General features: G+C 36.6%; 1 protein-coding gene across 5 annotated transcripts in view; it reads left to right on the top strand.

Moving 5' to 3' along the window:
• Positions 1-10,034, top strand: part of UNC5D (unc-5 netrin receptor D) — a 124,027-nt gene extending 113,993 nt beyond the window's left edge. For 4 of the 5 annotated variants that reach the window (XM_085304191.1, XM_085304193.1, XM_085304190.1 and 1 more), the window contains 3 exons: positions 1,118-1,282; positions 3,157-3,335; positions 5,609-6,121. In XM_085304191.1, coding sequence (XP_085160317.1) covers positions 1,118-1,282; positions 3,157-3,335; positions 5,609-5,813 — 549 coding nt within the window. In that variant the 3' untranslated portion in view covers positions 5,814-6,121. Of the gene's footprint in view, positions 1-1,117; positions 1,283-3,156; positions 3,336-5,608; positions 6,128-8,550; positions 8,585-9,898 lie in introns of those variants that run through there. The other variant, XM_085304192.1, reaches the window with a different exon arrangement.
• The last annotated feature ends 2,791 nt before the right edge of the window (positions 10,035-12,825 follow it).

The raw sequence follows: 12,825 nt of genomic DNA, 5'->3' as shown, positions 1-12,825 counted from the left end.
ATTGTGTGGGGAAAAAGGGACAGAGTAATCTATGCATTTATACAACTGTTTCAAAAAAAATCTGATGTACAAATCTTCATTTTAAACTAGTCCTCTCATTTTAGGATAATTGCTCATTGATGCTGTTTAATGCTGTCCTATAGTCACATGGATGAATGCTGAGATAAAGCATCCTTTGCTTTATTCTTCAGGTTGCCAATGTTACTGTATTTTCTAGTATTTTGAAATTAATGGAGAGTGTCTTTAGTTTAATTACTTTCACCATTTATATGCCTTCAAGGCTACAGTGTAGAACATCATAGTGGGGTTATGTCTTTTGTTAGCTTGGAAATGTAATACACTGTCTGAAAACATAAAGAGAGGAGACCAATAATAAAACTTTAGTATTTAGAAAGCAGTCTTAAAACAGAAGTTAGCTGCCCCGTATGAACTTCTCTTGTCTATTTCCATGCGTTTTTAGGAACTCGAACAACTAGAGATGCCAGAGATACCTGATGATTAACTGATTGTTTCAGTTCTCTATATAGCATTTGATGAGGGTATTCAACCTACGAACTGTCCATGGCTGAAATAGTCTGTGACTACAGTGAGTCCCCTACAGTAGAGTGAAACTAAAAAGTAAAACCTGACCAGTGATGTGTAATGGGCTGCAAAGAACTCTGATTAGGGAGGTGGCCATTTTTAAAATGGGATGGAGCAAAACATCATTAGGAAATGCACTATCATGATCTATTTGATGTAAAGTTGTTCTTTGATTCTGTAATATAAGGTGATGGCAAAGAGACACAGATTAGAATAAGAATTCTGTTCTCTGCCTAGGGAGAAGAATAAGTGAAATACATTTTTCTGAAGTTTCATTTTAAATGAGACTCCTGCATCGTTTGTCTCTTAATGAAATTTAAGCTTGCAGTAATTTTAACAGCCCAGTGTTATCAAGTGAGCTGCCATTAATTAGTTTTGTGCTACTTTTGTATTTGCAGAGATGTTAGTACGAAAGCAATTGCAAGCAAAAATCATGGATTTTTTCCACTGTTTTGCAACAGCTTCTCTTTGTTTGACACAGCTTCTTTTTCGCTCTCCTGCTTCCCCTTTCTTACGGGATACATTTCTTTCACAGGAAGTCCCATTCTCTCGAGTGTGGTGCAGTAACCAGCAGCCACTGCACTGTGCCTTTTCACTGGAGCGCTATACTCCAGCAACTACGCAGCTGTCCTGCAAGATCTGCGTCCGACAAGTCAAAGGTCATGAGCAAATTCTACAGATCCAAACATCCGTTCTGGAGGTAGTGTTCGCTCTCTTTTTTGTGTTGTCAAATTGCAGTACAAGAGACTTGTCCCCCTCCCCATTTCTGTCCTCTGCCTCTTAGTTTCTTATGGCTTGTTCAAATCTGTAACAAGTATGTAAGGCCCTACAGATTCAGTTTCCAGGAGAAATCAAAGTGTGTATTTACAGAGATTCCACAACACAAAAAACAACTTATAGTTGAATCCATGGTAATAGTTTTCTTTGCAAAAAGCTTTTGAGCAACTTGCAGAGAGCTGAGGGTGGAGAATAGATGGACTGCCTGTATGGTTCTGGGGCATAAGCTATTCATTTTATTACAGTATTTTTGAATACACAGCATGGCTTGCAAGACTGTAGCTGTGCTCACACATGAAATAAAGCAACTGTTGTAGTCAAGCAAGCTGCTGATGCATACCACAGCAGGTAAAACTTCAGGTATCTTTTCAAGATTATTGGGCATCTTCATTTATTAAGGATTCAAAAGTTTCCAGATGCCTCTGGATTAATGATATATACCTATTTGCAAAGATCCATAACTAAATGCACTGTGCAGAGAACAGGGCAATTAAATAAGAAAAACACAGTCATTCAGCATAAAAAACATGTTCAGAATATGGCCAAGTATTTTTTCAGTTCTTCATTGTAATTTCGTTAAAAGCTTCTATCATTCTCTGTATCTGAATACAATACCACTGCTGTTTTTTATTTTATTTTTTATAAAGGGACTTATCTGTCTAAAAACCCCCAGAGCATGTTATAATTCTGTCTTCAAACACATTCCCTAATATGACAGACTTTCTCATCTCTATCTCAAAAAGTGATGGTAGGGTGAGGATAATTTACTGTAAAATAAATAAATAAGTAACTTGATCTATTCACTATTTTACAAGTCCCTAAATTAACTAGGTAGTAGTAGATTTTCATACCCTGTACTTGAGAGAGAAGCTACTATTGTTCTGAATATTTAAACAGTCAGACAACATGATCTATCTACAACATTGCTATTACTTTGCATGGATGACTTTTGGGATGTCAGAAATGTGAAAAGACTACAGCATTATTGTTATTTATGCTGCTTTGCACTGAAACTAATAATACATGGGAATGGGACTCTCTGACACAAGACTAATGCAGTTTCATAGGAGAAGAATTGACCAGAGCTACAAAGAGGAGTTGGATTCTAAACAGATTTTTAGTGTGGCAGAACTGAGGTGTTTACAGAATTTAGGTGCTTCTTAAAGAAATGAATGGGAGGTTTAAAAGTCTGTATTTTAGACTAAAGCAATTAAAGATTTATGCAGCCATGTCCTTTCATGACTTAAGCCTCCCAATCACTGCTCTACTGGACTTCATTTGTAACCTCCAGGAAAAAAAAATGAAAATTGGAAACTTGTGGAAATAAAAGGACACTATTTTAAAGTGTTTTTTTTACATAGATGCTCCTGATATTCTTAGAGTTCAAAAATCTAAAAAACTTAGCTCTTTCTTTTCTGTTACCAGTCCTACAAACCATAGCTAGAATCTCAGATTTGATTCCTGCATCCTCCAAGAGTAGACTCGATAGACCAGTAGACATAGGCAGGGTTGCTGCAGGTAGATTATGTGGGCTCTTTGCAAGGCGACTGCACACAAGAAAGCCAAAAGAATACAGAACCCTATGCATTAACAGCTGTTTTCATTCACAAAAGGCTGTACAAAAATCTCCTTGTCCCAGTTCCCCTCCTTAAAAATGAGTTAGTATCTGTTCCTTACCTCACAGGAGTGTATCACCAGATTCTGATGTCACTGTTACCATGCTAAGGAGATACAACTACATACCTCCAGATAGACTGAAAGCCCGATGCCGTACTAACTCTATTTTTTTTTCCATAGAATGAAAGGGAAAACATCACTCTCTTCGTCCATGATGATGGCAACTTCCCTGCACAGATGGGCCCAAAAGCCTTCAAAATCCCCTACTCTATCAGACAAAGAATATGTGCAACATTTGACACACCCAGTGCCAAAGGCAAAGACTGGCAGATGTTAGCACAAAAAAACAGCATTAACAGGTAATGGAAGGCAATTTTGAAAGGTGAACATTTACATATGCAAAGGGAATAATTTGCTGCTATTACCATATTTTTTTGCTTGCTGGTATTAAAGATGTGTGAATAGTAATTACCATACTTACTCTCAAGGGTGAACTACATTCTTTTACATATGGCTATCTACAGCAAATAGGAATGGCTTTCTCCTCTGAATAAGCCTGTGTGTCCAGTAACTACCTGGTGTCAGTTTCTTTATTACAGCCTAGACCTGTTCCTTGTGTGTCTGCAAGAGTTGGGTCTTGGTAAAGTATTTGACTGTAGAAAGATTTTGGTACTATTGTGTATTATGAAGACAGTGAACTAAAGGACTACTTAGGTTGCATATTCTCCCAGAAAAATCATATGGCTTGTTTTTATGGCTTTTATCCTCCTATTTTCTATTTCAAAAAATACACCTTTTGTAATTTTTTAAAGGAAAAGGCGTATTTAAAGAAAGTCTTGCTCTACTTGAAACAGTAATATTACCATTATTAAAAATGAAAGACACTGTAAAAACTAATTTGCTCATTTTGCTTTTTCCTCTCGGCTAAATTGGTTTGGCAAAGGCACTTTATTCACCGAAATACTTCTGGATGCTCATGAACTCCACTAGCACATTCCCAGTGGGGTAGAAGTACACTGAAATCAAGCAAAACATGCTTGACCTACTACTTTTCATGGCAATCTCAAAAAGCCAAATCTGAAGCAAAAAAGGGAGTAATTTATAGTCTGGCAGCACAGAGGAAGTCATAAAATTCTGGTTCAGTTAYCAGCTTTTACTACCTGTTGTTAGGCACTTGAATCTCTCTTTGCTTCTATTCCTCGTGTATGAAGTAAGCGAGAGAAATTTCTACTTTCAGAGGAAACTGAGAGGCAGTGTACTAAGGCGATTACTATGACTTTTGTGACATCCCTTTAATTTTGGTTCTGTGCAAAGACCTGGTGGGGTCTTTGTAGTATTTATTTTTATAAAAACAAAATTCATAGGTATAAACAGAGATCTGTTGAACAGTTTAAATGACCTTAAATGTTGCTGTAAAACCAGATAGTAGACGACTTCATAGATTTCCATGTAGCTGATGTAGAGCATAATCTGTTGTCATCATGATTTTCCCCACCCTTGCTCCCCACCTACCACACCTAGTTTACACCTACATTCTAGATGTGCTTTCATCCTCTTATGACACAGTAAGGCTCAATTCTGTGTGAACTGCCCCTTCTTTGAAAATGCCTCTCTTTTCAAACTTTTGCACTGGGATTTTACTTACAGTATGGTTAGGTTTTTAGGTTTGAGATTTTTAGGTCTTTTACAAATCTCTCTGATTTTCATAGTAAGTTAACTACTAGCATTTAGGTAGTGTCTCTGTTTATATGAGGGAAAGCTTGAGTTAAGACAGGGCATGGTACTTCACTGTTTGGAATTCATTAGAGAACAGGTAAGGGGCATTAGTGACCATGTTGTCATTTTTATGTTCCTCCTTTGAGGAGACAGTGTTACAATTCTAAGCTAAGCCTATTCAGAGCAGTCAAAAGAAAAAAAAATACAGAGCTAACGTTTGTTTTACTCATTTAAACACATGATGTGCTTGACAACTTCTTCCTTTGTCTGTGAATGGTAATGGGGTCATACATCAAATTAGGATTTGGCATTTCAGGATTAACCAAGTAAATGGCATATGTAACATTTATGCTTACGTACATGAAGGCAATAGATTTATTTCAATGATTATGTCCAAAGGTTTAAGGTAATCTGCGTTCAAGAAAAACATTTTGATAGACCAAGTTCTTGGCAAATATTACCACCCCTTCAAAGTTCTAAAAACCACGGGCATCTACATTTTAATAAAACCTAAATTTACAAATTAGAAGATAGAGCATATCTTCGTATAATCACAAACATCGATTAAAATTAGATAATTTCTCTTCCTGACAAATACATGATAAGTTTACTGATGATGCTTTCCAGACTTGACTGATCATCTAAATTATATAGAATGGTGATGCTGGCCAGCATTTATGTACCTCAGAGTATACAAATCCTTGTTCATCCTACCTCTGCTAAATTCAACATGTGACATTTGAGAAACAGGTTCAGGAGTCTGTGTCCTTTAGATGGCTGCCTCCACTTACCTAATTTAGATCTTGCTAAAAAAAAGACTTTTTAAACACATCTGTAGTGTCAGGTTCACATTCATGTAGTCACAGTGTACGTTTTTCTAATCCTTTTATGTCACCTTTTTCTATCCTCTTTTTAGGAATCTCTCATATTTTGCTACACAAAGCAGTCCATCTGCTGTCATTTTGGATCTCTGGGAAGCCCGACATCAGCATGATGGTGACCTTGACTCCCTAGCGTGTGCTCTGGAAGAAATAGGAAGGACAAACTCCAAAATCTCAAACGTAACAGAAACTGAGATTGAGGAGCCTGACTTCAACTACAGTAGACAAAATGGACTTTAGTCATCTCTTCTCCATTCAATAACTGATGGCCAGCTTTGACTTTTACACTAGAGAATCTCTTTGGCAGGGAGGAAATAAGGGTTTGTGCACGCTGTGTATAAGGAAATGGACACTGATTTCCACAATGTAGTTTTCATTTGGAGGAGCAGAAGTCCCATTACAAATCATCTCACTAATGAGGAAAATTTAAGCTTCTCCCAGTCCCACAGCGCACTCTCATATTAAATTTTAAATATTTTTCAGTGTCGAAAACGAAACTACACACCTACCATTCCCAGGGGTAGGAAGAGGTGAGCTAACTAGAGCTATGAAAGGTAAGCACTATGATATAATGTGTTTAGGAAACAGCAATGCCAATTAGAATAAAAAATGCCTGGTGATAATCAGCGAATATGATATTGAATATTTAAAGCCATGAGAAGTTACTTCTAGTTTAAAGGTATGTCTTGGTGGAACCTTGAGTCCCTTTTGTCTTGCATCTCTAACTTAGCACGCTTCAAGAGTGGATTTAAAATGCCTTTTGATAGCATCATGGAGTCACTTTGTATTTCCTGTAATCTAACTGCAGGATGGTTGAAAATCAGGCATTATCCTGTTCAGACATTTGAGGAAGCAGAAGATCTCGTAACTATTTAATTGTCATCCAAACAATTCACTTTAAAAATTCAATCACTTAATGAATGTACCTTTATTGCAGTTTTCCTGGCCATTCTGTTAACTAAGTAACCCAGCAAAATCTTAATCTGCATGTGCGTGTGCACGCAGATGTGCACAACATGCAAAATTTTATAAAGTTCTCAGTTTGCAGACTTAGTCAAAAAATTATTGTTTGGGTCAGAGTAGGGAGAAGGGGGTTTAAACAACCAAACGAAACACAGGAAATTGCCAGCCCTATTTTAGCAATTTGCACTTTTTGTATTACTCCGTATTTGGGGACTAAATTAAAATGTGACAGTGAATTCAATCAGCACAGCTTAATTTTGGTTTGATTACAGAAAGAAACAAACCCCATGTGGTACTCCCCAGAATTGGCTAGAGTTCGTTCTAGAATTTGCCAGTTTAGCATAATTTTCACAGTTTTAACAGAATATAATAAAGCTAGCTGCGATGTACTTGGTTTAGTCACAAAGATTTTGTATTTACCACCAAAACCAGGATTTAACTAGAGAATTCTCCTCACTTTTCATCCATCTCATACAAGAATAATTTGTTACTTCAAAAGAACCAAAAAAAAGCTGTCACTGTGAGAATGTCCTAGTGAAACTGGTACTAAACCAGATTTAACCAGTATTTTTACTCATATAATATATTCTTTAAATTAGTTGAGGTGCTTGTTAGCTCTGGCTATAGGCTATCAGCTTTCATGGTGTAAACACAATCAGTATAAAGCAGGAATATGAACAGGATTTAAGAGCTTTATGGAAATGCATTTTTTTTTTTTAACACTCAGATCTGGTTGAGAGGAGCATGACAATCCATAGGGTACCTACTCAGCGTGCACCTCCATAATTATCTAAAACTATTTTTTCCACCCAAGATTCCATTTCTGAAAGTACAATTAACAACTCTTGATGCCAGACTTTGCTTGTTCTCACTGATCTGAAATTGGAACCTTCATTGCTTTTCCAGCTCAGCAGTCTGGAATAGATTCTTCGACTTGCTTAGACTCCCCCAAACATTTTTTTGTATGTTAGTATTTCATGCCACCTGACATGAGATTTCCTGTTTGCAAGGGGAAATAGTAACGGCTGCAAACATATTAAGACCAAGACAAAAATAGCAGCCTATTCGACAGCGAGCTGTCACTTTTATCAGCAGCACATGGTTATTTTTATTTGATTTTTATTTCTAGTGACTTCCATTCCTCCTCCTCCAAAACCTGTTCTGCATTGGACAAAATGTCGTGAATTAAAAAAATGAAAAATAGGCAATGGCATCCACAGCAGAGCGCTGCACAGTTTTAGTGAGATGCCGTTGTCTGGGAAACCTGCTACAGTCACTCTGCAACAGTTAATTTTTTTTAGCTTCTTCTCAAATGCAGTTTTAATTTGGTTGTTGCTTTTTCAAACTACCTTAGGTTAGTTACCACAATAAAGATACCTAAATATACGATACAGGTTCTGTAACTTGAAAATGTCACAGGATTTTCCCCTCTTGTTTTCCAAATATACTTGAGCCAAACACAGTATATGGGGTTGAAAACAGTTGCTATGTAGAGTTCACACCTTAAAGCCTTTTCTCAGGAAATGCACAGTGCTTACTTCTAAGACTCTGGTCTGCTTTGAAAAATCTGTGTACAGTGACACCCAGCTCTTCTTACCAAATGCTCTGTAAAGCCTAGAGAGAAACTAAAAGCTGTCTAGACTGACCTCCTCAAAAGTGCATCTGAAAAGGCCTTCAGACTGAAGGGATCCAGGATGTATACCAAAATCCAGGTTAGATCCAAAATCTTCTGAAATCCGGTCTCTGAGTTAAGGTAATTAAATAGCTGTCAAATAGCTAATGAATAGCTGTTGAAAGTTAGTTTCTTGCAGTGACCAGTTCTGTCAGTCAAAAGAAAACTGCTCAGTCTTGGGCCTGAGGTAAGATTTTTATGTTACCTTGCTCAGTGGTGTGTTGTGGTTTTCCCTTTAGATTTTGTTTCCTCTTTTTGTTCAGTTTTGCTAAAGCAGTTTCTTTGTACATTTTTTGTGAATATGAATGAACTTAGTTATGATTTTTTTCTTACCTATTACAGTTTTGATGCCCTTGGAGACTGGAATTGCTACATAGTAAGACTTACTTACCTTTCCACCTTTAGAAAGGGGCTGAAATGCTAACCAGATTTCTAGCCCTAAAGCTTGTCTAGTTGTACATCTGAGTCTTGTAACTGTCAAACRAGGTCAGATGAAATGTTAGCCCTCTACAGTTTATCTCTTAATAGTGACCAGTACTGAAAGGTTAGGAAAACAGTGTATGAAGTGAGGCCTGCAATAATGGATTTCCTCAGCAGGGGTTTGCATCCATACAGCTGTGTTTAATAATCACTGATTCTACTATCCCTCAAGATTTTGACTAATTCCTTTAGAACCAATTGATAAAATATCCAGGGGAAACAAGCCCACAGTTTTCTTTTTCCTTTGTTTAAACAGCCCTCGCCCCTTCCCTCAGATTTCCTTTTGTTTAAAATCTGCTGCCTGATAATTTCACTGGGTTCCCCTACCTCTATAATGTAAGGAGTACTGAGTAACTAACAAAGTCACCTTTTCCACATTATTCATTATTTCAGACTTGTCTTGCATGTTATTTCCCCTCACCTTGTTTTTTAGGCTGAAGAGCCTGTGTCTATTCTGTCTCTCTGAACATCCTTGTTGTTATTCTCTGTATCTTCTCTAGTTCTTCTTTATCTTTTTGGAGATGGAGTGACCAATGACCTGTCTGTTTTGCAGCAGCAAATAGGCTAAATCGCTCAATTCATCCAGTCCTTAAATTTGTCACAGTTCCAAATTCAGTACCAAGCATCACAAAGGATGAGGATCTTTCTATAGCATTATATAGCCTGTAGCTATGAGAAATGCCTGTGAGACAGTGTAGGACCCTCCATGAGAATGCAGAAACTGACTTATTCTGCTAATTCAATTACGCAAACTAATACATCATCAGGAGTGGATTCAGCTGCTTGAACATGCACAAAATAAAACACCTGTGAGGAAAACCAGTGTAGCTTAAAAATAAGACTGAAAAGTGACAGAGTTCAAAATCAGAAAATATTACCACAAAAAGGAAAAATGTATTCTTCATGACAGAAGGAAGTAATGGGACAACAAGAACTTAAGTAAGTTGGACTTCTGAGTGGGAAAAAAAGCTAAAAACGTCTATGTAGTTTTCCTCTACTCATGGSAGAGAGCTGCATCTACTGATTACCTGATATATTTGGTACAGATATGCCTGTTTTCTGATGCTCTTTCTGTTGTTTTATGTTACCATCATGGCATGATGATAATACTTAACACTTTTACTCATAAAGGCTAATATCAGTTCTCCTCCCCTTTTATGTACTGTCCCAGTTTTAGAGATGGAGAAGTTAAAAAGGGTTTTTATGAAAGTGTTTCATGTAAATGAAGCAGCCACAAATGGATTTTGGGCTACCACTAACAAAGAGCCGTACAATTTAAGTAAAATGTTAAATGGTTCCTCCTCTATTCCACAGTAGGAAGCAGCTGATTTTTGACAGCATTTTTTTCCACAAAGTCTGTGGTAAGGATGCTTTGCAACATAATGTTCTCTCAGAATGGTAATTCAGAATTTTATGCAAATACTCTATAAATAGCTATGTCAAAAATGATTAGCACTCCTAAAATTCTAGAAGCACATTTTTAACATCTGTTATGTGTAGATTTTTTTGAAAATCTGGACCTACATGATTTGATTCAAAACACAGATGTTAGTCAGCATCTGAACCAGGATTAGTCACCAGAAATTCAAAATTTATTGCCTTCCTCTATTTTATAAATTATGACTTTGGAAAATAATTAAAAAAAATACTCTTTGCACACAGAAAAGTAAAAGGAATAGAAATCCTACATTGCATACTTAACACTCTATCTGGCTTTCCATGAGTCTGATACAGCAAAACAACCATGTTGATTTTACATAACCTAAGAATCTGCTTAAATATATTTTCATCTTCCTAAGCATTTTTTCTGTATATTTCTGTGCTGTGAGTCACTTAAGACTAACAGTTGTCACCAAAATGGTGCGCTTCACAGCTTTGGCAGACTGCAGCATCATAAAATTAATCTACAGTTTTTACAACATTGCTTTTGCAATCTTAGTGGTTTACATTACAATCCTTTAAGCCTCATGGAAAGGATGCCTTCTCTGTAAATTTAAATGCAAACTTCCACTTACCAGTGCATGTCCTATAAAGCCCTATATACTCCCACAAATATTTTACTGGGCTTTTTGTAGCAGATGAAAAGGTACAGACACAATTCTCTTAAAAGACAGAGAGCTATTACTATTATTATTGATTTTATTATTGTTTTTATCTCTGGCAACAGCTGGTCTCCTCTATGGCCTGTGCACAGTTTGCTGTGAAGTTGGGAGAGACAAGGATCTTGTTGAGGACTATAGGTATTGGCATCATACAAGAAGTCCGTTTGTATTTTTTCCCTTGAAAGACAGTGCTGTATRGGAGTTTTAAACATTCAGTAGTAGTTCAATTCCAGATAGTATTTCCCACTATGAAAATAATAGCTTTATATAAGCTAAAACAAGTAAGAAACGGTTGTGGATTTCTGTTCTTGATTTGAGAGTTTTCAGTCTTTCTGCCTACAAAACACACTTTCAAGCAAAGAACTGCCATAAGTCTTGGATAGTAATTAACTGACTGAAAAAAGGCAGTTACTTCAAAGTCCTCAACAACTGTGAATGATCTGAAAATCTTTCTTTCTAGCTTTTGTTTTACTAATTTGAATTATTTACACAGTAGTGGAAGTGGTCACATTATTCACTGAGAACCTTTTTCATATTAAACCTGCTGAAGAGAGTTTTCTATAGATTGTTCATTCCTAGGGTATGTTTTCTACAAAATTACTCCCCTGACATTATTCCTGCTGAAGGAGAGGTTATATGATTTTCTGCAGCAGCATGTCAAATTGCACATGTACCCTTTTCTTTGATAGACAATCATTATCTAGTTAGAATTAGTTAAAACTTCAGAGATTCCTGGACAAATACAGTAAGATAAAACACTAGATATACAACACATTTAATACTTGCAGTGGTAAGTCAAACTCCATACCTTAGGAAATGATTCATGATCTTTTGCCAAAAATGAACAGTCTAGCTCATACATTACCAATACTGATGGTGTCTAAAATCTCTTTTCCAACATGAACAAAAACAAATAAATCACTCTAAGATTAAAGAATCCCTTACAGAATCATTTAATAGTATCTGTAATGCAGAAAATGTAACTGATGTTTTACTCATTGCCACAAGTAAAGTAAGAAAGCTGTCAGTATCCATGCTCACTATTCTGTCCAAAAATAAAATGTATGTCTAGAAATTTGCCACTATATTTTTTGTATTGGAAGTGAATAATACAGATTCTAATAGTGTTTCTTGTCTGGGGCTAGGGTGGGTAGGGTTGTAATGTAATTTTCAAGCTATTGCAGAAGCTGCTTTTAAATAAGCTGTTCAGTCGTGTTGAGTAACTGGTTTGCGCTTTACAAGGGAATCTACGTAAGCCAGGATTCAATGGGTAGCCTCCTTGCCTTGCTGTTGACAGGGTAACTAGAGCTGAAGTCACTTGTGAAGATTTAGTTTACAGAAAGGGAGATTAGATGACCCACACCTGATCTGTAATTTAGTGTACTGTAATCTAATGAGATTAGACAGTTGCCTACTGTAGAACTGTGGTTTTGTCAGCAGCYACTTTGTTTGTTTGTTCCCTGGTGTGATGACCTTGCTTAAGAATGTCTTTCCACAGATTTAAGATGATGTCAGCCCCTATGTGTTATCTGGTCTCTGTATGTATATATCCTACTGTCAATCCCAAAAGGAAATGTGTAGCACAAAATGAAGTTAAGGGTGCTGTGCACCAAGCCTGGTCTAAATTTTTTCTGATATGGAGGAAGGAGGAAGACATGGATTTAACAGCAAGTATATCTGCTGCAGAGAACAAGATTGTTGCCTAACAAATCCTCACTTAGAACTCGTTGAAGCTTTGTTTTTGCAGTCAAAAAATTTAAGACTTGTACTTCCTGTATTGAAATTTGGACCATTAACTTTACGGTGATTATATCCTTTCAAAATTCCTTTGATTTCCCCCCAGTACATTGAAGCTGGGAGGAGAGGGAAGGGAATATTCACATTAAACTATATAGCCTTCTGTATTCTCCTCACTTTCCAAGTAAAAAAGAGACACCATTACTGAAAGTCTTAAAGATCCGTGATGCATCAGTAAGCAGTRTACAGATGCCTCATTGGGGAAATGACATAAATATACTTCTAGTATTTATTTGGG

Source organism: Rhea americana, unplaced genomic scaffold (genome assembly GCF_003343005.1).
Source record: "Rhea americana isolate MKP2758 unplaced genomic scaffold, rheAme1 scaffold_204, whole genome shotgun sequence".
Lineage (NCBI taxonomy): Eukaryota > Metazoa > Chordata > Aves > Rheiformes > Rheidae > Rhea > Rhea americana.
The sequence above is the reverse complement of the archived record's forward strand: the minus strand, read 5'-3'. Positions and strand labels throughout refer to the sequence as shown.